Source organism: Falco biarmicus, chromosome 12 (assembly GCF_023638135.1).
Source record: "Falco biarmicus isolate bFalBia1 chromosome 12, bFalBia1.pri, whole genome shotgun sequence".
NCBI lineage: Eukaryota > Metazoa > Chordata > Aves > Falconiformes > Falconidae > Falco > Falco biarmicus.
In genome coordinates, this window is record NC_079299.1 from 22,997,418 (window position 1) to 23,025,404 (window position 27,987).

At 38.0% G+C, this 27,987-nt stretch overlaps 1 protein-coding gene across 3 annotated transcripts; it reads right to left on the reverse strand.

The window, feature by feature from the left end:
- Positions 1–306: 306 nt before the first annotated feature.
- Positions 307–27,956, reverse strand: FEZ2 (fasciculation and elongation protein zeta 2). 3 transcript variants are annotated; one of them, XM_056357400.1, is made up of 10 exons: positions 27,644–27,956; positions 25,925–26,033; positions 22,908–23,024; positions 21,389–21,533; positions 17,659–17,927; positions 14,798–14,878; positions 9,894–9,969; positions 7,694–7,759; positions 1,852–1,881; positions 307–1,404 (listed from the first exon to the last, which is right to left on the reverse strand). In XM_056357400.1, exons 1-9 carry the CDS (start codon positions 27,874–27,876, stop codon positions 1,871–1,873), a joined length of 1,107 nt encoding a protein of 368 aa, XP_056213375.1. In that variant the 5' UTR covers positions 27,877–27,956; the 3' UTR covers positions 307–1,404; positions 1,852–1,870. The 3 variants fall into 3 exon arrangements, with proteins under 3 accessions (XP_056213375.1, XP_056213374.1, XP_056213376.1); XM_056357399.1 differs by lacking the exon at positions 1,852–1,881; XM_056357401.1 differs by lacking the exons at positions 1,852–1,881; positions 14,798–14,878 and having other exon boundaries at positions 27,644–27,954.
- Between the last annotated feature and the right edge of the window lie 31 nt (positions 27,957–27,987).

Below are 27,987 nucleotides of genomic sequence, written 5' to 3' on the forward strand. Positions count from 1 at the left end.
CTGAAAAAGGCACAAAAGACAAAAATTGGGGGGGGGGGGGGGGAAGAGAAAGATAAAGCATTATGGGAACTATTTTAAAACTGAATGTGTTTTACTGATCAAAATGTTTTTTTGGTGATAATAAAATTGAGTATTAAAGAAGTGACAAGGTATTCAGGAGCAAATTTCTCTTCAACAAAAAGACTGATGACTTTAAATAGAAAAAAATTGAAGAAAAGACATGTTTATCTCTTTAGAACCTTATCGTTCAGTGCCTTCCCATATACAGTATATAAATCTAGGTGTAGAATCAATAGGAACTCAAGCTAGAAAATAGTTCCTTTATTTTTATTAGTACTCCTTACATTTCAATCTAATCTTTAAGATTGGCAAATTTATTTGTGACAAGTATTTACTGAGATTGAGATTATCGGGTACGTTTCTTTTACAGGATTTGTAAAATACATTCCCATCTGTTGAATGCAGATACATCATCACAGAGGAGACCGTGCATATAATTTACAAGAGATCTGTAGCAAAATTTAGAGACACACAACAACAAATGTCTCAATGTAATACTAACTTGGAACTCAGATGCAAGTTTTTCAAACTGTACATGTATTTTTAAAAAGATACAGCCTTTTAAAAATGTTTTTATATTGAAGCATTTTCATTAAGATCAAACACTTACTAAAACCAGTAAAGTTATAGCAGCAATATGGGAGAATATCTAAGCCACATGAACATTAATAATTAAAATCAAGTATGAAATATTACAATACTCAGATGTTTGTGTTAAATAACAAGGCTAAGTAACACACCAATACTTATGCCAAACCATCAAAGACTCTGGATTCGTTGACTGTATGAACAATACTGTTGTATAGTTCAAAGTTACCAAATTTAAGTGTTCAGTGCTGACCCCCACCAACACTGTTCTGGAGCGCTTCCCGGAGAACTCATTTCATCTTTTAGTCCAAGCCTGACTATGATCCTTCTTACTTCTTTGCTATAGGAACTGAGGATGCTTTTAAATATGGATTCCTTAAAACTAGGCTTATTTTATTTACACTATTCGAAGATTACTTTTCCTTCCAACAACAAAATGTGCAGGAGGATTTACTACATGCTATACAATGTAAAAATAGACTTTAAAAAGCCAGAACAATGTGAGTAAAACTGTACAATGTTTGTTCCCTGCTCCAGTTCATTGCACTATTAATTTAAAATGGAGGAGTTGTCATGCCCAGAAGACTTACTGTAGGATCAGAAAATCCACGCACACACAGAGGAGGTAAATGCACACTGGTTTAGGTATAGTGCCAAATGAAAAAATACTATGAGTTATATTCACAGAAAGCTTCTCATCTCAGGAAGGAGCCTGGCTAATTCTGAAAGGCAGCCCTCTTCATGTAGGACACAGAACTGCGAAAGAACCACAAATACATCTTGATAAACATCAGTGAAGTTAGTATGTATAGAAATATAATGTATATACTAAAATAATTAAATGTTGAATTCTACCCTATTAGTAACACAGTAAAATCTAGAAATCAATTGAAACCGGCAATTAAGATATCATCCTCTTCTCGAAAGATAATTAAGTGACACAACCCACTCTCTTTATCTAATATTATCCAGAAATGAGTTAACTAAAGGTCATGTCTTAAACAGTGCTTTTTGAAGTGTTCTATTAGCAAAGAGAACATTAAGTAAAAGGTGACGCATGCAGTTTTATTTAAAAAATATGCACTGACAATTTAAGATGCTAGCTCTTTCTACTTCTGGTGCGTGTACTTGAATCACACAGTGGGACGATAAGACATGTCCTTCATGTGTTTCTCATTCCTGTTTCACATGTAAGACACAAACCTCAAGAGCAATCCAGCTTTCAAACCAATGCTAGCACAACACAAAAGCAAATAAAGAAGTCAGGTGTAACAATGACACAAAAACTTCAAAGGCAAGAAAACAGATGTTCTTACTTGAAATACTTGCATAATTTAAAATAGAACAAGGTGTAAATTCTTGCTTTATTAAAACAAAAAACTAGTGTTTTTTAAGCCTTTACTAGAAGCTTGAAAAATCAGATATGAAATAACAAAACAAGCTGAAAGAATGAAAATGATTCTGCTTTCATGACATCTACATTCAGAAAAAAAGCCTAAAAGAAAATACTATTAGACATATTCCATGCATTTTACTCAGTAGTAATGTGTAGCATATTATTTTTAGCACTGTATATTATTGTCACAATTACTGTTTAAGGACAACTGGAAAAGAATACAAAATGGCAATAAATACATCTTAGAATGGTTTACTGTAAGGACACATCTGATTTCAAAGGCGTTTATTTCAGCTATAAATACCTGCTTATATATTATCATATATAATACTTATGTTTTAAGAATGTCACAATTATTTATGCTTACATGTGTTCTCGACTTAAGGAAGAAAAAAAACGTGTCTAAATGTGATACCAGACAACCTATCCCTAATATCTTGATTCTGTGTACATCTACAGGCTTACATTTCATATGTAATACTGATTTGTTCAGTAAGTAGCTATATTAAGGAACACTTGCTTCCAGCAGATTTCCTCAGATATTCCTCTTTCCCCTCATAACAATAAAACCAGGTAATTCCACTGCCCACAATGCCTTCCTCAGCTTCTACTTTAAATTTGCTACGACCTGCATCCCAGCAGGTCTTCCCCATGTCGTTCCTCTGTCCTCACACCCCAAAGTGACAGGAGCTATTGTAAGTGCATTCACTGGTACGTGAATACATAAAAGCTATCTGGCCAGCTGGATGTTGGCTTTTCAAAGCCAACAGCCTTTAGCTCAATGGAAACAGTGGTTTCAGTCCTCCTACCTCGATGCAGTTCCCCACAGTATTTGTGAAATGCAGTTATTCCCACAAACCTTTTTTCTGCCTTGTGGGGTTGAAACTGACATTATTATTCAAGGCTGAAGAGATAGACATGACTGCAGAGGCATTTTCTTCTGAAAGGAACCTAAACTTGCATACCTAAAAGATTACAGATGCTACTACTTGTTCATTATTGTACTTGGCAAATATATCATAATGCAGAAAATAATTACATTATACACGCAAGAAGAAAGACTGAAAGTTTCTGTAAAAAAAAATAAAATTAAATGGGTATAGTTAAAAGAAACATGCTCTCACTTAGGGATACGGTACCAATTCTTGTTGCGACACCAAAAACCAATGCAACCACGAGATATGACAAAAATATCTCCATCTGTGCTCCCTGCTTCACAGCTTAACTTGTGCACAAGAAACTTTGCTGCTTACTTGCTTATGTAGGTCTTTCAACAGAAAATAATACAATATTTTCAAAGCATGCTATATTTGTTAAACCATGAAAAAAGATCAGTAGAAAGATCAGCACAAACAGCATTTAAACACAATGAGCTTACTAAGCTGCCAGCTTCAGTCCAAAAGTGTGCTTACTAAGATCAAGAATTTCAGTGTTGGCTTGGTATTTCTTGCCCTGTCAGCAAATGCATTCCCCCACCCTCTTCCAAATTTCAGTTTCTGTTTCATGACCCCTAGTGATAAAACATAGTAACAATATTAATATATTAAAACATATTCAGAAAAAAAATTAGCAAAATTGCAAATGCTTACTGATTTCACATTCCCATCTACATTCTAAATCTACAAAATATTGATATGAATCATATGCTGGTGGGAGAACTACAATTTACTTGCAAAGATCACGAAGTCCCTTTCATTATTACTAACTTCAGGATGGAAATGTTCACGGAAAAGTAAAAATAGACCTGAAAACCCATATAGGGAAAAAAATCCCCTTTAAAATAATGTAGTAATAATCAGGAGTAACATGAACAAGAGAAGGTAAGTTACTGCATTGTACAAGACTCTACATAGAATATGTACATAGCCTGGCTTTGAGATACTTACCTCCGAGTAGGTACTCCCTAGGGAATAGCTCCAGGGAAGAACTAACTGATCAAAGGGAGGTCAAAATGGTATTTTTAATATTTTGGGAGACACAAGGGGGCGGTAGAAATTGGGAAAAGAGGATGCTCTAAAAAAGGCAAACACCAGAAATAATTTCAAAACTAATAATCCTACACAAAAATGCATATGGAAGTTGTTTTATTTTTCCCCCTAACATGAAATGGACTGAGTTGCATTGGCCTTTTTTGCTTCTGTATTATTCCAGATTTGCACACCCCATGTTCTGAGGATTTCTACTTGCAGCATTTCAGCATTAGCTGGCTATGAAACAAAGTGCCAGAATAATCCATGTTAACAATGGCAGTCAATAGCTGAAGTGGTTGCAGAACCTCAGTCAAGTTCCAGTCCTGTACTCCAGCTCTCGCCCAAACTGCCTTGCCAGAACAAATTTACTCAATCAAGTATTGAAGATAACAAGTATTGGACAACACACCCAGAGGGGGTCTGTGTGTGTCTTCCTACATGATTCAAATTCAGTCTTTCATAAATTTCAGAATTATTTTGTCATCTAGTTAAAGATATTCAAGATGGTGACACATACAAAACCACTAGGAAATCCAGAGAAAATATAAACTTATTTCACTGTCTTTTTTTTTTAATCAGAACACCAGTGGATTTGGCAAGACTTCTTGTTAAATCAACAGTTACTGCTCAATTGTATGGTTGCATTAACTCTTCCAAGTTCACAGTGTTCTTAATTTATTTGCCCCATTACATTATGCCAACAATACTAGGGCAATTGTTATTATCACTTTTATCCTGATACTTTTTCTTTAGATTTTGCTTCTAAACAATCTAAATAACTTTTCAATAGTAACTAACAATATGTGGGTAAGTTTATTACTAATTCTGTGCACAGCCATAACACCCACATAAGACTGCATGTTCTAATTTTTTAAATACCATGGAATAAAAACAGTGCTGCTTAAAAAAAAAAAAAAAAAAAGGACTGACTTTAAGATTTTTTTTTTCTTCTTTGCTCAGTAAAATGGAATATAGAGCTAGAAACAAGGTTTTACCTGTGTTACCAAGTGCCACACTAACCACGTTTTCCATAAAGCTACACGTACCCTATAGTCACATATAAGTCACTGCCTGGTTTTTTTTCTGCTTTAAGATTGGGAAGAATGATCCTCAAAGGATCAAGAAGTTATTATTCTAACAAAACAAAGTACCTCTGGTGATATAATCGACGCATTTCAAAATTTCACTTCTTGATTAAAGCTTAATAAAAAGAAATTACATCCATTCAGTATAAGACAATAGCTGGATCAGAGAGTAAACAAATGTAAAATGAACACAATTATCACTATACCATACGGATGACTATTACTGGGTCCAGAATTTGTTATCCTCCGGCTTCTTTTGGGAAACAAATTCAAACACCTAAATTCTCATATCATTTTCACCTTGCCAAGACATTCTTATTCTTTCCAGTGAAGAGAGCAGACTCTTCAAAATGTAGGTCACTCCTTCTATTCTGAAATCCAAGGAGGATGTTGGAATTTCACATACAGAAGCTGAACTGAAGGTTGCTTTAAGTGATTGTATGGAATCATCTAATCTCCCTTTAAGAAGCTTTAAAAATAATTTCCAGACAATAGGCAAGTGGCTGGAAGTATTTTGTACCATGTATGAAGCCTCACTGAAGCTTCAGGCCAGAAGTTTCAGTAGCAGAAAAAGAGAAACGGATTACAAATTCAGAAACAATTGGAAGGCTTTGCCTGTTCCACAGAATAAATCTGCATTACAACGTAACACTGCCAGCCCAGCTATGAATATTTAACATACTCTAAACATAGCAATATGAATCTTAGTTGGGGCTACATTGAAAGAAAGAGTAGAAACCTGTGCTCACGAGCTTGTATGACTGCTTGCTGTTGTGCAAGGACCCAGAGAAATCAAGAAAGACTTAGTTCTGTTCAGTACTGAAATGGTAGCTGAGGGGAAATCACCTTTTCCCGTCAGTGTCAGTGACGCAAGTAAGTGATCACTCTTCATACTCCCGTCACTTGTATTTTATTTAGAGACAACAGTGCTTGTATATGATGACCTGTTTGATCCAACACATTTAATGTGAGTATGAAGTTTTTGTAATGGTCACATCTAGTCAGTAGAACATCCCTGGTGATTTTAAAGGCACAAGCATGCACAGGTAGGAGGGAACCTCAGCTTCAAGCTTACTAGATCATCCTGTCATATGTTCAGCTAATACACTTTCATAAGCCTTTTCTGCAGAAGATTTTGTCATTTCCCTAGGCAGCCAGTTTCTTCTCAGTATCTAGTAAGCTGAAAGCTTTTCTGGACAGCTATGTCTGAAAATAAAAGCAGACACTATAAAGAGCACTATTCATTCCCATCAGTTTCTAACAGATGTTTGATGAAGAGCCAGCAGCTTTAATTATTGACAACAGTTCATCCTCTTGGGTCAAAGATTCTGCCTCACCCAACTAAATAAAGTTTAGTGCCATCACCATTAAGAAAACCCTTGATCTTGAGCCTAAATGGCTCTAAGCTCACAAGCAAATACATCTGTCTAATTTCAGAAGGATTTTCAAAAAGGGTAAGTAAACAATGGAGAAATCAAAGGAATCAACTGAAAGATCTCTGCATTCTTATTGTATGTGGTAGCTCTGCAACCCTACACAAAACTCAGAAATGAGCCTCTTCCAACAGGAAGTCTGTTGGAGCTTCTACAATACTGCATGGTGCTCTCTTCAGATCTTCTGAAGCAACAGCACACTAAATTTCAAACACAAATTTAATCTGAAAGCACTTTCGAATTTCTGTGAGATGAGAGTGATTAGAAGTCTGTGTAAGAAATACAAAACCCTTTAAAAATCAAATGGAGGGAAATAACTGAGACTTGGAAAGCACGGTATCAAAAGAAAAGAAAAAAATTGCAGCATACGAACATGAAGCAGAACACAAGATACGTTTGTGTGCCAAATAAAAAGGCATCCACTATTCTTTTGTACACCTGCTTGTCAGATCTTGGGAATTTGATGCATATGCTAAACTTCAAACACTGAAGAAGACTGTACCATTTATATGCTGAGAAGTAAGAACATAAGCATTAGTAAGATCTAAGCAGAAACGCAGCCAGAAGAAAAATTTATAAAAAGAAATTTATCAACCTGGAAACTACCTGGAACAACTTCTTAAAGCTAAAGCAAACCTTGATTTTCAGTGTCTGACATTCTATTAATACAATGTGTAAGACTTGAAAATAAATGACTCTCACGCAAACCTTTCAAATAAAATGTGAAGAAGGCATAACAAGTAAATGTAAAATCATTTTTACTATTGACCAGAAGGCAACACTTATAATGAAGGTATAGGCACTTCGTCTAGCAAATGCATTATTACCATAGGCAGTTTGAATTCTGATTCTGAAAAACCTGTACAACACAAGTTTTTAATTATACCCATTTAACTCTGTAAGCCAGACTTCTCTGCTCCTGCTGATGTCCTTCAGCTACTTGAATATACACTGCACCCTTTGCTGTATTATACTATCACAAAATAAATATGTTTTATTTATGAACTATATGCTCAGAAACCTCGGACAAGTGAGAACTGTGTTTGATAGAAAAGCAACATAGTTCACGAATGCCACAGGACTACTCTCTTCAAATACACCGTGTACGTACATAAAGTTAATTTAGAATAAGAAACCACCCCTGCTAAAAAATATACTCACCCTTTAAAATATAGTCTGTTAACAAGCTTGGCACTTTCTCGCTATCCTCTTTCATGGCATGCAGGACTAAAGTATGAAAAAAAAATTATCAGATATTTAGTCATAAAACAAAGACAACACTGTCAAAAGAAACACTGTCAAAAGCTGTTTCAACTACATATAGGGATATACTACCAGATTAGTAAGAAAACCCTTCACTGGAATATGAGAAAATACAATGGAATACATCGTATCTCCACCTTTCACTTGTGTAACTCTCACTGAAGGCCACAGTAGGTGGATTCAACAGACCCATTTTATGTGGTTAATTATTACAGTAAAATGTCATCAGTCATAACAACAAGGAATGAACCTCTTCCCTATAAAAAAGAATCTCTCAAAAAAGAAAGTCACCACATCCAAAACTAAAATGTTCTTACAACTACTGGAAGGTTGGAAATCTTAGGCAAATAGTACGCTTCATTACTTATTTCCTTGACTGTCATCCCAAATCATGAAATAATGACATTTTTCTGGAGAAACACTGCTGTGAATGACCTGATGGAAATGTTGGGGAGGGGGGGGGGGGATGTCCCTGAAATGGTGCACGTTAGCAGCTGTAGCTTAGAAAACTCTTAAATTCATTACTGAACTTGGCATTAACTTAAAATAATGCCAAAATGCCGTTTTTGTGACTTATATCAAGTCAAAATTGTCCAGCCTTGCATATTTCTAAAGAAGGAAAAACATTTGGCCTAGCTGCACCAAGAACAATCCCTTAGGAAGTTCTCTGGACACAACTGAAAGAATCAAAAGTACAGAATGATACTGAACAGCAGGATTTAATAAACTCCCAATTCCTCATACGTGACTCTGAACTCGAAACATAACAAGCGTTTTATTTCAATTTTGATGTTGAAGGAAAACATTAGTGTTCATAACTACAAAGTAACACAGCTTTGAAAGAAAAAACAAACAACTCCAGACACCTGCTTTACTGTCTGCCTTAACAGCAGAGAGAGTCAGAAATCTGCGGCTGAGGCACAGGATGAAGCTCCAACCAGCCCACAGAAGGCAATACTGTTAATACTTGACAGTGCATTTGTACAAGACATTTTGTTAATAAGCCGTCATGCACCAAAAAACATTTCCAGGAGGCTTTAAGCTCCCTCTGGTTAATATTTAATTTCTGAGAATATTTTCAAGTGAAATTTAAATATGGCAAGAGGATAAGATTTATTTGCATGAGTAAGGAGTAAACATGAAATGAAAAACCTATTTGTCACAGAATTAGTTTGAATTACCAGCTAAGGGTACCTACTTTGAAAAAATAAAGGAAATTTAATTCCTGCTTACACATTTAATTTACTCCAGAATTTATACAACATTTATTTCCTCTTTCCAGGAAACAGCCAGTGAACCTTTTACCATGCCTCAGCCACCTGCAGAATCACAGACCTGTGCTGCTGGAAAGCACCTTAAGACACAGTTAAATCCAAAGTCCTGATATCTGATCAAACACATTGATGTACTCTATCATCTATTTTTAAACTGTTCCTATAAACCTCAAATGAAGATGCCACTGACTCCCAGAGATGCTCTACTGTATTAACCACCTTAATAATTAAAATCTTAAAAACACAACCTTATTTTTCATGCAAATTAGAATTTTTAAAAAACTAACAAACTAGAGGACTCATAAAAAATTTTGAGGATTTGGCCTAAAAAGATGCGAAGAAAGGGGAATTTAAAGCACCGTCAAAAGTCAGGCTATTTTAAAGGCAATCAAGTGCAATGACCATACAACTACTCATAAGTGTCCCAACATCCATTCCATTTTCTGAAAGTCATTACAATAACCTCAAAGCACTGCAAGTTTTAAGAAACAAGGGTGTATCAGTTACTATAAGACAGCACTGCCAAATTCCATGGCACGCAGTACTTTCCGTAAGGCCCACCTGTTGAAATAATGTGAGAACATTTACTTTCTGATACATGCAAGTTTCTGCCTTTAAGGTTTCAGAGAACCGCTAAAAAATGTACTGTGAAAGCTCTAGAAACAAGTAAAAACTGGCCAAAATGCATGGTTAAAAATCATGCACCTTTACATACATGCCATAGGGTAAGGGGGAAGGGGTAATTGTGGATTCATTGGTTTTAAGGAACCACAGTTGGAAATATAAAAAGGAAAGAATCAGTGGGGGGAACTTCATATGCTCACTTTTGGTTAACGTTTGAAGATCTTCAACTGATGGGGGTCCATTTTTCTTCTCATAAGGAATGACGGTTGTTAAGTACTGTCAAATGAAAAACAGAGTTACTTGCCAGTCCTTTCAGGAAATTCATGTCACTTGCATCTTATTTTGCAAGAATTGTAGCAACTGAAATTGACAGACACAATTAAAAGCTTTTCAAAGGATCATACTTCACAAGTGATTAAGATTGTACCTTTCCTATTCCAAAGCTTTTAATCAAGTTTTAATTCCAAGTTATGTGATCACTTTAGAAGTTGTGCAGCTAAACACTTAATCAAAAAGTACTTAAAAAATCGGAGCTGTTCACAGTAGAACTTCTCATTAAGTTTCCTCCTCAGAGCCAGCAATAGTAAAAGTTTGCCTCTTCCTCCAGAAGTCAACCAGAAGTCCTTCACATAAAGTCCTTCTTACAATCAAGGAAAAGCTGTAAGAAAAACCACCTCCTCTCTAACACCACTACAAATGCAGATGAACAATTTTCAAATTTGCTCTTAAAAAACCAAAAAGTGTAAATATCATGCGAATGTCACCAGTTGCATCCAAAATCTGAAAGTAATTATTCCTTTCCAGTAAGTACATTAAAAAACCCCAAACAACACATCTTTCCAGGTAAACACTGATATTGCCTTCAAACGACTTGGGAAACTGGTAACAGTCAGCTTTTTAAAGGTTTCCAGAGCACAACTGATACAGGCTCTCAGGGTGCCTTAAGTAAGGCGTTCAGGTTTGTAGGAACATGCTAACAAGTATTCGGGAAATAAACCCCCCTGAAAACGCAACAGTTTCAAAGTCTGCACATACTGTGTTTGAAGAGCCTTAAAACAGCCGTAGGATTTTCTCAGCAACTGGTTAACTCTTACTGAGAAGCGAAACATGTCAAGAATTTTGACAGATCAAAGAGCACTGCCCAGACCAGCTCCCAAGGTGATCTACAGTCCTCTGTGCAAAGAAGATCATGCTGCCCCACAGTTAGGTGAAAATGAAACCAGACAGCTTTTGCCTTCTGACGCCGTGTACTTCCAACCAAAAGGACCAAAGCAAGCCTAATTAAATGTAAGCCCCCCCCATTTGGATTCTGCTTTTAATTCTCAATTTTAATAGCAGAGTGTGCTAACAGTTTGTTTCAAACTAACTCCATTTTTGTTGTAATTACTCTTTACCAAAATCTTTGATCAGCAGCTTTAAAAAAAAAAGCAGTAATTTTCTTAAATCTTTTAGAATTTTCATACTTGCAGTGCAACCAAGATTTATTTTCAGATTCCTGAAGCAACCCATTTGCTTTTATTAAATGCCTTTAGATGACATCTTACTTTGCAGCCTGTATGAATGCATATTCTTCTTAAAGAAGTCAGCATTTCAAAAGTAGTGAAAACTCTAGAATTTTACCTAATGAAAAAGCTTCCCAAAACTTCCCTCAATTTAACTTTTTAAGAATTTAATAGGAACTCTATCCTGGGTTAACAGCCACAAGGCAGTAGGCAAAACAACCTTCTGTCACTCAACTTGAGAGCTAAGTGTTTTGCCATGTAACAATCTGAAAATAAGCTATATACAAGGTCTTCTCTCCTAGTAGTGGCACTTCAGTAAGAGTCAAGTGTAACTCAGACGCTGGTGAAGAGGTTCACTTTACAGAAGGAGACTCTGTGTTGCCAAGAGCAGCTATAACCGTTGCCATGTTTGGAGTGGGACCACACACCTCATGCTCAACCACATCCTCTGCCTAAAAGCCAGCCAGACTTACTCCTGTGTCACTTACGGGAACCTATTGTACGGGATGTACTGACAACCCACCAAGACCCTATGCAAACACAGGGCATTTTCCTTCCTCTCTTTTTCATTTTGCATTTTCTCACATCCACCGAGTACAGCAGAGGAAAGCGTGCAACACTTCTTAGGAAACAGTCAATTTTCAATTTCTTTTCCAGCAGATGTAACCAACAGGTATCGTTAGATAACTGTACTCCTAGTAAAATTACCAGAATCAACAGCTAGATACAGGCTGCTAAATCTGCAAATGTCAGAGATGAAAGTAGATCGACTAATTCAGAAATCAGATTTCAGGCTGTCATTTTCAGCCTTCAGAACCAAGTGGCATTCTACCCTTTACTTAGACCATAAACTACTAGGAAACGTTTTGCTGGACCAAATATCAATATTCGCTGTTTTCCTTCTCCTGTAAATGCCACCCTCCAATTTTCCTAATAATAATAATTAAAAAAAAAAAAATTAATTTCTTTCTTAGTTTCCAGAGATCATTGTGTTTTTCTCTTCAGTACTTTGCTGCTGTAACAGTATGTCTGTATAATAGCACTACAAAAACTCACTCCCTGAATCGCTGTGTGAAGAATGACATTCTATGAAAAGGAAGAAAAGGTGACTAAAGTGTACCTTATTGACATGACCAAGTGTTAAGTCTACTGTGACCTCTAAATTTTTTATGCAGATTCGACAATATGATAAGTAATCACGCATAGAAAGAGTTTGATATGGCTAAAAATCAAAACGAAGATTACTATCTTGAATTTTCTTCTGGAAATATGATCACGAAAATTGCTACCAACACTCCAATGGCTTTTAGGCAGTTGTTTGTGTGGGTTTTTTTCCCAGCTGCTTCATCAGATGGGAACAAGGAGTTCCCACTGGAAGTTTCTCTTTAAATGTTGAAAAATTCCAAGTGATTTTCACTCATGTCTCAAAAACACACACACAAAAAAGGACTACCATTTTAAAAAGGAAAGTACTCACTATCAAAAGTAATACTACCTAGGAAATAGAAAAGGTGGTAAATACCATTAAAATTAAAAGACTGGAAAGATTCCTGAAATAACTACAAACTTGTCATAAACTTTATGCTGTGACTTTGTGCGTATAAATTCTACCTTCTAAGGTACTAAAAAAATTGTCTGTCCTTGCATTTTTTTTTTGACACAACTCCAGATTGTTAACTAATGCTCCCCTGCTAGCAGAAAACACGTGAATGGGAGTTTACAGTGATGATACACCCTGAAAAAAACACTCAAATGAGTATTCTGAGAGCAGCACTAAGCAACAGTGTCTGATAATTTTACTTTACAACTTGCTGCATAATATTTTAAAAGCAGGGCCAAGGTTTGGCAATGTGATACCAGCCAACTCCAAACAAAAAATAAATGCCGTAGAAAAATGGATTTCCAGGACTAAAACAGAAAAAAGCTGCTATCTTTCCTACCTTCCTCTCCTTTTTTTCATGTTAAGCTCTTGTTATTTCCATGATAGGCTTTAGGATACAGGGAGGGGGAAAAAAAACCCATAACCCTGCCAACAAGGATATAGTATAAGATAAATCAGGGGAAACATATGATCAACATGAGGACTAGCATTAGTAAACTAACTAAAATAATGACTGGAAGGGTTATCTAGTCAGTGTTACTGTTCATATATGATTATGCTACTTATGCCTAGAAAGTTAGGAGGCAGTCAAAAAAGAAAAGGTGCATTTGAGTAGACACATGTACGTAAAAGAAGTCTTTTAACCAGAAGTAAGAGGGGCTGGTATAGCTAAATATGTTTGCTTTATGAAAATAGATGATATTTGAAATAGCTAAAGATACAATTAAACAGCTGTAATTTATTACTAAGTGGTAAAGATAGCAACAAAAAGAAAAAAAAAACCAGCACAGCTTTTACTTTACCATTATTGAGATAATGTAGAGTGACAAAAGCTCTGTCCAGTAAGCTCGATGCACGTGTTCAAGATCCTCAAAGCTGGGGATGAATAGCTGCATCTATGTCTTCCTGAACTCTCTCATACAAATACCTTGCTTGAGATAGAGGGTAAGTCCATGATTTGTAACCTCATGGTTCTGGAAGGACTTGAGAAGAATTGTTTTACTTCCTGAACTCCTCTGCAGGATAACTGCAGTTATCTTCCAGACAAAAGCCTAATCAGCCATGACTTCTAAAGTACCAGGTAGCTTATTGCCTCAGTGGACTGACTTCTCACAGGAGTGCGGAATCTAATCCGACACAACTGCATAAACTATAATGGGTGAGTATGCATTAAGTAATGTGACATACCAGTATTCTGTAACGTATGCCAAAAGCCTGAACAACAGCATAAGCATTAACATTTTGCCAAAATACAGAATAATTTGATAAAATACACTACAGTTCTGAAACAAACAAGTATCTCTTTGAAATAAAACGTAAAAATCTTGCTACTTAGGTACCTGTAACATCTACAGTGATACCCACTGAAGCCAGGTCTCTGTGCTATATATTTCACATTTAAATTGTCAGTGAAAAGACACGAACTTGCCGATGGCTTATGCATTTTATATCAGTAACTGCATTGCGCACACTTGACTGCTTTTAACATCATGCAGTTTTCAAAGGCAGAAAGACATACAGCAGAGCCCATGCATTTTCCAGATGCTACTCTGTTTTTGGATCTATCAGCTCTGAACATCTGAAGAACAAAGAAAACAGTTCTAATGCAGTTGGAGTTGTTACCCAAATCCTTCAGGCTAAAGGTAGTTATGTCTAACCTGACACATACTCTTTGATTGGATATTAGATTTTTAGAGACATGCAAGGTATTTGAAGCATGTGTTATGATGCCAAAACAGACTTTTTGTCTTGTGTAAGAAACAAGGGTTATTTTTCCAGTGCATCAGGATATCAAATCCTGACTGTCTCGAGCTGTTGAGGAGAGAAAGAGACTGTAAGCTGATCAGAGTCCTGAGGCAAGGAAAGAGTACAGATTCCAACATTTTTGTCCTATGTTTTTCGATCCCAGCATTTATCTTCAACTACTGTCAATTTTCAATAGCTCAGCTCCTACCGAAAGAGCAGGCAAAGAACGAAGAAAAGAGAGAAGATAGCCCAGCACCTGTTTCTCTCCACCCGAGTTTCCAAACGTGTGGCGGAAGCCATTCTGTATGACATTTGAGATCCCTTCCATGCTGAAGCGCTACAAGTAGTGAAAACATAGCAGAAAGAAAAAAAGGGACAGAGAAAAGTTCAGAAGACTATTAACCAACATTTGTCAAGACTATAAAAGACGAATGACAAAGACAAGCTCTAGGATGTATTTCAGCACATTTCTATTTCTCATTCATCTACTTATTTTTTTTAATTGAAAAGCAAATCTTGTAATGGCAGTTAAGCAGCATATCTACATCAAAATTTAATCAAACGAAGTCTTCACACTGCAGACCCAGAAAGAGACTTGTCTTTTAAGGCTGTTTCATTTTGAAATGTAAAAAATAGTATTTCTGAAAGTTTAGCTCCCAGTATAATCTCTTTTAACATTTGTATTTCAGCAATACACTTTTAGAGACACTGCTGATACCAGTTTTTCAGATTTTGAGCACCTAACCTACTAGAAACATTATTCAGAGGTAATAATTTTCAGCCACACCTCTTTAAAACATTTTATGCTTTCATACTTCCTTTTCCAGAACTGAAGCAACAATTAATATTCTCCATTTTCTTTGTAATATGATAAAATATACACAACGAGTTAAGAACGCATCCATATTAATTTCAAGCTCCATTACACAGAATCATGGAATACAAGTAAAGAAAAATTAATACATAATCCAACCATTTTTTTCTTCAACACTGTAAACCTTCTTGCTTGCTGGAGAGACAAGTTAAAAAAAATAAATATCAAAACAATTTTGATGTTTAGCACGAGATATAAAAATTTGCAACTGACAAGAACATAAAAAGAAGAACCTGTCAAGCTGCTGACACAGGGCAGTATGATGTGCACACTTCAGCACACTTATCTGAATGTATTTATTTATGGGAGGGGGGAATAAAATGTGCTGGAATACAATATTCAGTTGTCTTCTAAAGCACAACGAGGTCAGTAAATAGACATAGATGTTGCCAAAGCCATCTTAACTCTTTGAAGATATCCTACTTAAAGGAACTGGTATCTTCAAGCCTTGACTATTTCTAATTACTCCCCGGTCTGGCCTTGTGAGAGAGGCAAAAGTTTTAGAAATCTAAGAAAGTGATTCACCCAAAGACTGTATCAGGGACAAAGAATTAAAGTCTGTCTTTATTAAAATGCAATTATGGTATCTACAGGAGAATTTATTTTCTGAAGAGTATAAGAAGTTAACCTTACTTCCAAGCTTTGTACTTAAATGGGACTTCATTATAGTTTGTTAATAAAATTACTAATTTATACATGAGTTATTAACAGAAACTCACTCTTCACAAAGTTACTAGAACATACTATCTGTATGCACATTCTCAGCACTTCCTTAAAAGATAAAAGAAAAAAAGGAGTGTTGAATGAAGGAAGCTTACACCTCTTTCTGGAAGAAGGCTCTCAAATCTGTACTTGGTGATAGTGAAAGCTGTTTTCATAGGAACCACACATACACAGCCCACAGTCTTACTTGGGTGCTAGTTTGTTCAATCCCTCTCACAAAACAAATGTCACTCATCTATCTCTTGAAGCAACCAAATACGAAAATATCTTATATTGGGACCATGTATATATACAGTTATATTTGAAAGCATCAATCAAGACTCTAAACTTGAAACTAACCAGAATAGCTTATGAATCATTTGACTCCAAGTTTCAAAACCAAGTAATTATTTTTCTTTCTACTTACAATATAACTTTTTGCCTTTCCATGACTGAGAACCAAAAAGGAGTAAATTTGCACCTTTCACTGTGCTCCTGCAAAGGGATGACTATTCTGTATTGTTTTCCAGACATACACTTAGTTAGAGTTCCATTAAAACTTAGCTATGTATGCAAACACTTTTCATTAGACAGACAAGATCAGAACTCTATTTCTGCTATATCACAGGTATCTTATTCTTGTAAGTTTAGAAACAGATTCTGAAGAAATAATGTTTCATTGCAAACATTTATTTCTTATGTTGAAAAACAAACCCCAAAGCTTTCCAACGTCAAACCGAAGCATTCTTTCTGGGACTTAGCCAAGACTTACAATACATTAACCACATTTTATAAGTCCTGTAAGAGACACTAAGAAATTCTAACATTAATATCCCACTGAAGTATTTTAAAATTACTCCAGACAGGTAAGAAAGAAAAAATGGCATTGACAAGATAATAACCTAATTTCTTTCATTCTCTGCCTCCTATAATTCGAACTCTGTTTGAAAGACATTCTTCCTTCTGTTGCTATGTTCAGTAAAGAATAAACCAAATTACCGGCTCCTTGTACACCTGCACTACACTTTGGCCTCACCTGTGTCTCTCGTTGGATATAGTAACTCTGCTGCAGGTTTCAAGAGATCCAGAATAAAGCCCCTAATTTTTTCCTACCTAAAACCCAACATGATCAATAAATATCTGTTCAACTACATCAGCAATAATACTGAATTTCCTGCAAGACTAACAGTGGTACACACATACTAAAACTCTCATAGCGAAACCAAACAGACAAATGAGATAAAAGCCTACTGACAACAGAACAGAACGTCCAAGGACAGTATTTTTTGCAAGAAAGGTATGCTGATTCCAGGCTAATTTGCAAACAATAAAAAAACACATTTCAGGAGTATGACAGGAATAAAATGTTACATGACCTTGTGAAAACATACTTGCAATAGAAAGTGCCTAAGCCTTGGCTGCAAATGAAGGCATGGAAGCAGGTATACCAGGTATCTTGATAAAATCTAGGACTACTACTTCCCATAGGGAAAAAACAAAAAATATTTTAGATGTAGAAATAGTTACAAAAATTTTCTTACTGTTCCAGGCATATGACCTCTTTCTTGTTTGCAGTTCTGAGGACTACCATTTTTCAGCTTCTTTTTCTTCTTGGCTGTTTCTTTGTGTTCTCTCTGTTTGTTTTGTACTTCGATGAGGACAGAAATGAAGCTGTTTTTCACTTCCTTCTCAAACTCCAACTCATCTCGCAGAGCCAACTGCTGTACCAGTTCCTCAGAATAATCCTTAATAGCAGTCTCAATTTCTTCTAGCAGTTCATTTAACTCAGCAACAGACAGTCTTTTTACTCCTATAAACAGTTTATATAAAAAGTAATCTGTCAAGATTTTAAGCATGAGAATACTTGTGGGAATTACAAGCAAAAAAGTACTCTGAAATTTTTCAAAACAAAAAATTAAATTCTAAAACCACCTAAAATAAAACAACATTCCTAAAGGAATAAACACATCACAGAGGCAACCAGATGGTTCAACTTCTTATTTCTGAGAAATTGGAGACAATCTACAAATATGCAGAGCACGTAGCTGTTAAGGAAGCTAAAGTGAGCGCTAAACTTCTAATACTGACACCTCTGTTAATATTAACTTTCCACTGACATTCACTGTTCAAAGCAAAAGCTCTCCGTATTTTCTCTCATCCTTGGATTTTTCATCTACAGCAATACTGAAACTATACTCTGTGAGCAAGGGAATCTTCTTGGGAATATTGCTAAGGTATGCATGCATATTCATAGAAGGTTGAACAAAGCTTTTATAATATTTTTAGATGCATTTAGAGGAAAAACCAACAAAATCCTCTAGATTTTCTTTGTCTAGGGATTGCAGTCAAAAGCATGGCCTTGTATTGCCGGAAACAAGAACCTAGATCAAAATTAACTGACAGGCTCATTTCAATCAAAAATTAGCATTAATAGCTTTGAGATAGCATGAGACTGAATTGGTCAAAGCTAAATCAGAAGCCTGTAAAATGTCAGTTTGGAAACAAAAAAACCTCTCCAGGTTTGCATTTTAAAGGTACTATTGGCTCATGTGTTACAAAGAGTGAAATTATGACTAAGAAGAATGTTCTGAGGCTTGCCTGAGTTAAAAGTTAGCATGTTCTTTGAGGACTGCTTTCCACTCCCAGTTAAGTCTGACACACCTAGGAAGTGAGTAAGTCCCAGCACTTGCTACGTCAAAGAATGTTGTTTTCACTGGCATCTGAGAAAGAGCTAGCCCTGGTTACGCTGAAGGGTATACAATCTGTCTAAGGACACCGCATATATGTTTGTCATTATTTGGTTATATTGAATTAGTCTAGTAGATGTCACGTCTAAAAAAATTGCTATATGGGGAAGTGCCTACGGACAAGTGCTGAAAAATACAAATAAGGCCACAAATGATGAAAAGTATAGCTCTCTAGGTAATGGGAGAAACATGATTTTCCTCTCTAAAATTACAGCAGGGAAAACTGATTGGAGAAAGCTCCTTGTCATTCACTTACTAAAGAAAAAGAAATGAAACCTGTTAAGGCAGTTCTCCAACAAGGAGGCACAGTTTTTCAGAGTAACTTAGGTCTTAAAATCTGTTCAAACACTGTAACAGTATTGTATGCTTAAGGATCTAATTTTCAAGTAGTTTGAACCATCCATCGCCTATATTGTTGTTTAAACTATTCCAAGTATGTCGCATGCAGGTTACAGCCTCTACTCGTAACACTGATCTTGGCTATTTTCACAGTTATTGCACGTATCACAGTAGGTCTTACTACAGCAGTAACCGTGTCAACTCTGGTTGTCAGCAACAGCAAATAGCAACATCAACTCAAACATAAGCGGGGGGAGAAAAGTAAATTCAGCGACAAGATTATTTGGTGGTCTGTGGGTGCAAATTGCAGAATAGGCCTTAGAGCTTCTGAAACTGAGTGTACTGCAATGTAAAAATTAATATAAGTTTCATATGCATTCAGTACAAAGGACAGTCTAGTAAGCATAGGTTGCACCACTGTTTTGCTTTTGTGAAAGAAGACTAGAGAAAACACCAGTGAGTCCCAGCACTTAAGAACCAGCTTCACAGGCTAAGGAACAGTTGCTCCAAAACCACGTGCAGATTACCCAACCGCAATTCTGACTTGTTTATGATAGATCAGTCGTTGTTATCAAAGCCTATGAAAGGTCTACATAGGAACTACCCAGCTGACACAGGTGAGTGAAGACAAGAGTAATTTAAATGCAGACTTCCTGGATTAAATCTTATATATGCAGGCTAAAGGACTCACCTGTGTAACCAGAACTGTAACTGGCTTTATTTTTGGACTGTCTTAATACATGTCTTTTCCTATCCAAAAAAAAAGTAAACACAAGCTTTGATTTCTTCTCAATCCTAAACACTAACATCGCTGACGTGTCTTATAAAAGCCAGACAGGTTCTAGGAAAACCCTGCAACAACTTCAGAGTGATCCAGACTAACTCTGAGGCAGCTTTGCACACAAAACAACTCAGCAAGAGCTTTTAATAAAATAGTGACCTGAAAGACATGAAAAGAGATTCTGAGAAACTAGTGAAGCAAAGTTAAATTATCTGACAAAGTAACTCAAGGCATTGGCTGGTCAAGGCTGACCTTTAAACCGTATAGAAGCAACAGACAAGATGAACCCCTGTGGCAAAGCAAAATAAATATGATATGAAATACCAAGCAAACTTGATTAGCTCCAAACCTAAGGACATATGGAACTGTCAGAAAAGCAGGAAGCCCTGCTGAGCAGAACACACTTTACTTCCACATTCCTGAAATTTATGTGTTGAGACAGCCAAGAGTTTAACCATGAAAATAGGATCTCCTCCATGAATCAGAAGCGTAGCAGAAACTCTAAGTCATGTCACAAAAGGTCAGCCAGTCTTCTGAATCTTCTACAGAATCCACACTGCTGACCCAGATTACAGGAAAGAAAGCACAAAACTTCCTACGAGGGATCAGAGTAGAAGGACCACCCAGCAAACGTTGTGTTCCTATTGCCTTCTAGCATTGATTTTGACAAATATACAGATGAAACAAATTTCCATCATGAAACTGACTAATCATAGGGGTTTCTTACATACAATTCCACCTGCTACCATGAAACTACACACATAATTTTTCCTTTTCTTTTGTATAGGGAAGAACAGATGATTTCCTTTGAGTAGAAGATACAAAGTTTGGGGGTTTTTTTTCCGAACTTTTAAGCTTTTTGAAGAGGAATGGAAGGGCAGGACAGAGAAGTATGCAAGGTCCTTATGGGCAAAAAAGGCAGCAGTTGCCTTATTTTTGTGCTACTGTAGATCAAGGTATGTTGCAGTCACCGAAACAGTACCAAAGAAACACCATTTTCTTTATTTATAATATATCTTTAAAAGCTTTAACTAATCTTCTTAAACACAGTGTACTGGCCTCAAGAAAGTGTCTCACTTTACAACACAGAAATTAATGAAGTTTAAAAAAAGACTGACATCACTTTACCTGTGAAAGGACCTCATTCCAGAGAGTCAGGCTTCAGCATATTTGCTTTAATTTGATATTCTCTGAAGTTTTATTTTTATTCTAAGTTATGAATGCTGACAAAGATAAGTCTTCTATTTATCTTCTAAATCCAGGTTATCCTTTCAGGGCATTTTGAAAATATTTTTGAATGAAGGTACTTCATAAGAAAGACTAGCTGTAACTCAAACACATGGCAAACTTACGTTTTAAACTATTTTCAATAAGCATAAGAACAAAATGTTAAATATCACTTACTTTCTTCATAGCTGTTGTTCGTACTGGATCTCTTGAGTGTCTGAATTTCCTGGGAAAGTATGGAGAGCCGATCTGATTGTGTGGGAGTTTCATCATCTTCTGGATCAGGTGATTCCTGCATCATTTCCTCTATTTCTTCAATCACCTTCAAAAAACATGAAAACCCTTCTGAACCCCCCCTGTACGAAGAGAAACAGACTGCGCCTTGAAGCAAAGCTGTTAAGACATTAAGGATTTTTTCACTTTCTATTAACGAAGATGCTGATGGATGAAACTAACAACAAGACTGGATGGACAAGAATCAACAAAATCTTATTGACCTTTCCTCCCCATCTTTGCTCTCTGAGAATAAGCCTACCTTTTCAAAGTAAGTCGGTGATCTCATAACAACCAGTGTCTTGAAACTACACAGTTATTTCTATATGAAGGTACACATGGTTCTGCTTAAGAGAACCGAACTAAAGAGTGAGCTGGAGTATCTTTCCTGAGTATTTAGTTGAAGGAAAACAAAACAACAGAAATCAATTACCTTCCTACCACCCATTTCACTACAGTTCTCTAAACCAAAAAAAAAAAAAACCCCAGGCTCTAAATGACCAGAAAGTCTACTGTGCTTATGAGAAGTTTTATGAACTAAGTCATCATAACCTGAAGCTGTTTTGCAACCCTGGGAGTAAGATCTGAGCCAGAAGGAAAGTAAGAGAACAGAAATTCCATGCATAGAGGGCGTACTTTACAGTAGAGAAATGACCATATTTTATAGACTAAATTCTTAACTGAACAGCTGAATAAATAACACATCGACTTTTGCAGGTTTAAAGGCTGTACACAGTGCTGAGATTCACCTCACAGTAAAAAAAAAAAAGAGCTGAGGGAGTTTAGGCAATCCTGTCTCTTGCACTCTTTAATAACCATGTTCATCACAGTTTGCAGGCAACCATGTAAATGACAGGAAAATAGATTCTTGTTTGCTTACTAAAGCAAGACCTGAATGGACAGTCATTAACCTTACTCAGAAGAGCAATTTTCAAGATAACTGAAGTCAATCCACGGACTTGGAACAGAAACCTTTAGACACTAAGCAATTTGAAAGCTTAGTCGTAGAACTGTTGATGTGCCCTCGTATTAGGCAAAAACATCAAAGAATTACTGCTAACCACAAAGCCACGTGAAGCTATGAACAGCCACAAAGTCACGCTGGAAAACTACAAACTCTACAATACCAACATCCTGAAAATATTTTTGCTTTTTAACATATGTATTTAATTTAGTAGTATTTCTGACTAATTTGGGGTAAGAAATCTGTAAAGATTTCAAAGACCCTGGGCTATCAACCTCACCTGAAGCGCAAGAATACTTTCCAAACCTGAATCACATAGTAATATTTCACACATTATTACAAGCCTAAATAAAGAACACTCAAGCAGCTTAGCTATGGTGAACAGCAAGGAAGAACAAACAAGTAATTACAGACTAAAAGAAAATACACCATCAACACTGTCTTTGCTGAACACCTTACCTGCTCTGCTGTGAAGAGCGGTTCGTCATTGATGCAGGAAACAATGATAGAATGCATATCCAACTGTTCTCTCAGCTCTTCATCATCTGACAGGTCAAGGTTCAAGTTATCATTTACCTAAAAATACATATTAACATATATATACACATGTTTTTGTGTGCGTATATGTAAAAAACACATGTACATATATAAAAAAAGAGAAGTGATCATTGAATTTTAAGAATGAAACAGATTCCTTGTCCATAATAATGGAATCAATGATTCTTGCTGTCAAATACCTGGAAACTGAGATAACTGAAATTAAAACTGCAATTGGAGAAAGTTAAAATAGTTATCAGTCTTTAAATATCTTCAGCATATAAAGACTATATACACAATGACATGGAGATATATGCATGGAGGGCAGTCAATCCAATGTAAATACTTAAATGAACATAGACATTTGTCAGTGTGGGGTGCAAACCTACCCATAATCTCTAACACTACACAAACCTCCTATTTCACATGCTTTTATAGGTCTACTTTTTCACATAATAAAAGATGCAACAAAAATGTTTTAAAAACCAAAACCTGGTTATCACCCCAGATTATTTTAAATGTATATTGTTGAGTATCTCAGGGTCTTTTCCAAAAAAAAGAGAAGCAATGCTGTTCCCACACTTATGCCATCAAATTATGCTCATCCTTCAAAAGCCACAACCCCTAACTTTTGACATTTTGAGCTCAATCACTTTAACTGATCTTTGGGCTAATTTACAAGCATTATAACTAGCTGCATGAAGTCCTTGGTCTCACTGTATCAGTTTTCAATTTTTGTTGCAACTCCTCCAATCTCCCCAGTTTCTTCAGAAACCTTAATAGTTTTCATATTCGTTTTGAAGATGTTACTGGTATCTCCAGACAGCTAGTCTATAGGGAAAAACATACTATCTGTATTACTGCAGCCATCAGAATGAAGTCAAATGTCCACTTTTTTCCAGAATCTGAATTCCAATAACCATGCAGTGACAGGGCTCCACCAAGAGTATCTGTTACTTGCTGCACCGATACACCCCAGTGTCCACATTCTTTAATGTCTGCAGTCCTCAAATGTTTTCCCATGTATATAGGATTACAACAACTACGGGCTAGTAAGCAAGGATAACAGCTTATCTAGGAGGAGGTTAGCTTCCCCTCCTGACATTCCAGAAACAACATTTTGAGAGACTATCAGAATATATTCTGATAATTTAGGCTAATAAACCACCTCAAACAGCCCAAGCTACAGCTGATGCCAAAAGGACCACGTGGCCTTCTACCCAGACGCATTTTATGCCTCTTTCTGTTCTCACACTACCAGAGAATGACCTGTTCAAAAATAATCTAACAAAAATACATTAAACAAGCAATTGCATAGTGCTGTCCCTTGTACCACTGCACAACACTTCCACTCAAGTACTTCTTTCACCGTCAGAGCTGTATAAAAGTGTTCACAGATCTGTGATGTGAAGCAGCAGAGATTAGATGAATCAGCCTCATTCACTTTACATTTTTTTCCTACTAAAATGGGAAAAGAAATACTTTAAGCACAAGTTCAACAGCATATTATTAGCTTCAAACGCATCAAGGAAGTGTTGCTTAGCTGTTAGTATTCATTGTAAGAAAGTTAAAACAAGCTACTAGCTGGTCCATATGCGCTGTCACATATCCAGAAATACTGCTGAAACACAGGGAAGGAGAGATAAAACCTATGTCAAATGCTCCCAAACAGATGGGCTTTACACATCAAAAGGCATGCCAGGTGGAGTGAAAGCTGAATAAACTCGAGCTATGTTTAATCCATGAACTAATTTTCCCTTTACTGGCAGCATACCTCAGATGCTTTCTAACCCAGCAACACCACTTTTTTTCATGTAGTTCCTCCACAACCTCCGGCAAGGAACTTACAAAAAACTATGTGCAACATTTTTTTTTATATTGTATCTAGTTCCTTACCAAGAAATCCATCAGTCTTCCAGTCCATTTTTCAGTCACACAACAAGGTCATAGCATGGGGGGTTGTAAGCCTTCTTACTTTAAAGGTAAAGATTGAATTACTCTAAAACCACTCGGAAAATCTGACTCTAATAAAAATCAGAATAAGCACAAGTAAAATACAAGGGATAACCATCAGACTCAGATTGAGAGAGTGTGTTCCAGAGTGCCATCCTCCCCTGCTGAACCCCAAAGTATCCTCTTCAGCAGAACAATCTTTTCTCTTGTCACAGTACAAAGTAGCAGCCATTATATAATGGATGGCAGAAGTCAAGTATTGCCCTATTCTCAGGTTACACACATAGATATTTTTACAACATAACTCAGCTTCACTAGGTTTAAAAGATAAACCGCTTGTTTCCTCAGAAGACCTGGGAGATGGGAATTCTCCCTAGCTTCTCCTCCTGAAGCATTTTAATCCACTTTTAAGATCAGAGGACAACCCCTTCTATAAACCTCTCTGAAGCTCTTCCTTCCCTGCTTCCTCCCCAGACAACTATTCTACTTGTTAAATAAGGAAAAACAAAACAAACTTTTGCAATTCGGTGTCTCCTGGGTCACCTTTCCTGTAAAATAAGCCTCTTTAGTCTCCACTGACTACAGAAGAGATGAACTTAAAGAAAGTCCACACCGGATTTTCTAAATCAGAGTTACTCCCACTTCTTTTCCTCCATTACCCAGAACAGTGCTCAACACGAAAAAGACTGTAGAAAGACTTTATGTGAAACACTTGCTCATTTTACATTTTTTTTCTGTCCTGCTCTGGCTCTAATGAACACCCATCTAAAACTAACCCCAAATTACTCCAACCCAAGGAGATGCAAAACTTGTATCTGTGGTTGGTTGATTTTTTTCATGTTAAAAACCTCTCATGTATAATGCCAAGCACAAAAAATATTTTAAGGCACTTAATAACAACACTCTTTTACACAAATGCAAATTGTTTTATTTCTGTACTGAGTATAAAAGATCCAAAGAGGGTATTTCTGCTGATCAGAACTTACCCCTTTTTCTGAAAGATTCAGTGTTGGCAAGTGCAAAGCTCTGGTGTGGGAAGATTTCCAGTCAACTGGCATTACGTTACCATAATTATCAGTCAAAGCGTTCCAAATCCTGAAGAGAGGAATAAAGGAACAAAAATGTAGACCTTAAAACAAGCAGCAACTGATCAGCAGTAAACATATTTGTAATGATAATGTATTTCTATCAACAACTATTTCCTTCCCTAAATACTCATCTGCAAGTTACTAACAATATTTTTACAATGCTTCGAAGCTCAGAGAAAATATTGTTTTGATAAGCCTAATTCTTTTCCCCTTCTTAAACCAACAGTGTATGCACAGCAGTGAAATAAAACGTGATGAAGAGACACCTTCTTTACTAATTATGTAACCATACTCACAATCTTTTTGGGCATGGATGAGCCTCTGCTCTAATGACATTTGAGTTCAGCTATAATTTCCGCACCTAGTGTTGTTCGTTTCCCTTGACTTTTGCACATTAAAATCAGGAATTAGCAGAGGTCGAGCAGCAAATTCTGAGCTAAACCTTTCTTAATTCCTTTCCATTTATCACAGAATACCCAACATGCACAAAGTATACTAAAATTGTGCAAGAGTTTAGTTTTACCCAGAAGTACGATTGAGGAGCTCAGCCCACCACTTGTCTACGGGTTACAACCTCTCCGGCTGTGCCAGCAACTTCGCACATGCAGCCCCATTCTGGCACAACAGTTCGGGCTTTGGAACAGAGCAGCCCCGGCAGTGGGTCGGTGCCCCAAGTCAGCTCACAGAACCGCCGGTATGGGCGATGCCGGGGGGTGATGCTGGGATGCAGGCGCAGGGTGATGCCGGGCGATGCCGGGGGTGCAGGCTCGGGGTGATGCCGGGGGTGCAGGCTCGGGGTGCAGGTGTGGGGTGATGCCGGGGTTGCAGGCACAGGGTGCAGGCACGGGGTGATGCCGGGGGTGCAGGCACGGGGTACAGGCGCAGGACGATGCCGGGGAGCGATGCCCAGCGAAGCCAGAGGAACGGCTGGGGCTGGTGCGGCTGGTGCGGCGGGGCAGGCACAGCCCCATCACTGCCTGGCATCTCTCTCGGTTGATGCTTCCCAGACCTGACCTCACTGCTCACACCACAGGCATTCAGCCCTTTGCTAACGTGATTTTTTTTGTTTTGCTTCTCAGAAGAGGACATACCATTCAGTTACCTCAAAGTACGAGAAAAACCGCAGTGTTTTTAACGAAGATAAGCTGACTGAAATTTGCTGTAAAATAGCAAGTATAAATACCCGTACAAGAGGTATTTTACATACAAATACTTTACAGACGGGAAAGCAGCACAGATCGCAAAGGCTCTGCAGCTCAGGGGGAAACCCAACGACACTGCTGCGGCTGAGATTCTGTCCTTCACCCGCTCCCCGTACCTCCCGTGTCCAACTCCAAACACAACCCGCGGGCAGCCGGCACGGAGCCCAGCACACGCGGCCCGCGGCCGCCCCCCCCGGCGCTGCCCGGGCTGCCCACACACCCGCCCGCCGGCCCCGGCTCCAGCCGCCCCCCAGGGGCGGGGAAAGGCCTCACCGCCCGGCGAGCGGCAGGCGGAGGGGCAGCGCCGCTCGCCAGCGCCGGGGCCCGCGCCACCCGCCGGCGGTGCCTCGGGCCGGGCCTGGCCTCCTGCCCCTCGGCTGCGGCCGCTCCCCGCCCGCCCCGGGCCCGCACTCACTCGTCGTCCTGCAGGGCGCTCTGCTCCGTGAGGGGCCGCAGCGGAACGCGGCTCTCGCCGCCGCCAGCCCGGGCCTGCGGGGGCTCAAAGCAGAAGGACAGCTTGGCCCCCAGATCCGCGCCGCCCCAGCCGCCTTTGTCGCGGCCGGCCTCGGCGCCGCTCCCCGCCGCGGGCTGGAAGCCCGAGAAGTCCTGCCAGTCCCCCGGGTCTCGCTGCGAGGCCGCGGCCGCCATCGCTGCCGCCGCAGCTGGCGACGCGGGGCTGCGCGCTGCCGGCGCCTCCCGCAGCTCGGGGCGCGGCCTGTGACGGCGGGGGCGGCCCCACGGCCGCAGCGGGCGGGGCGC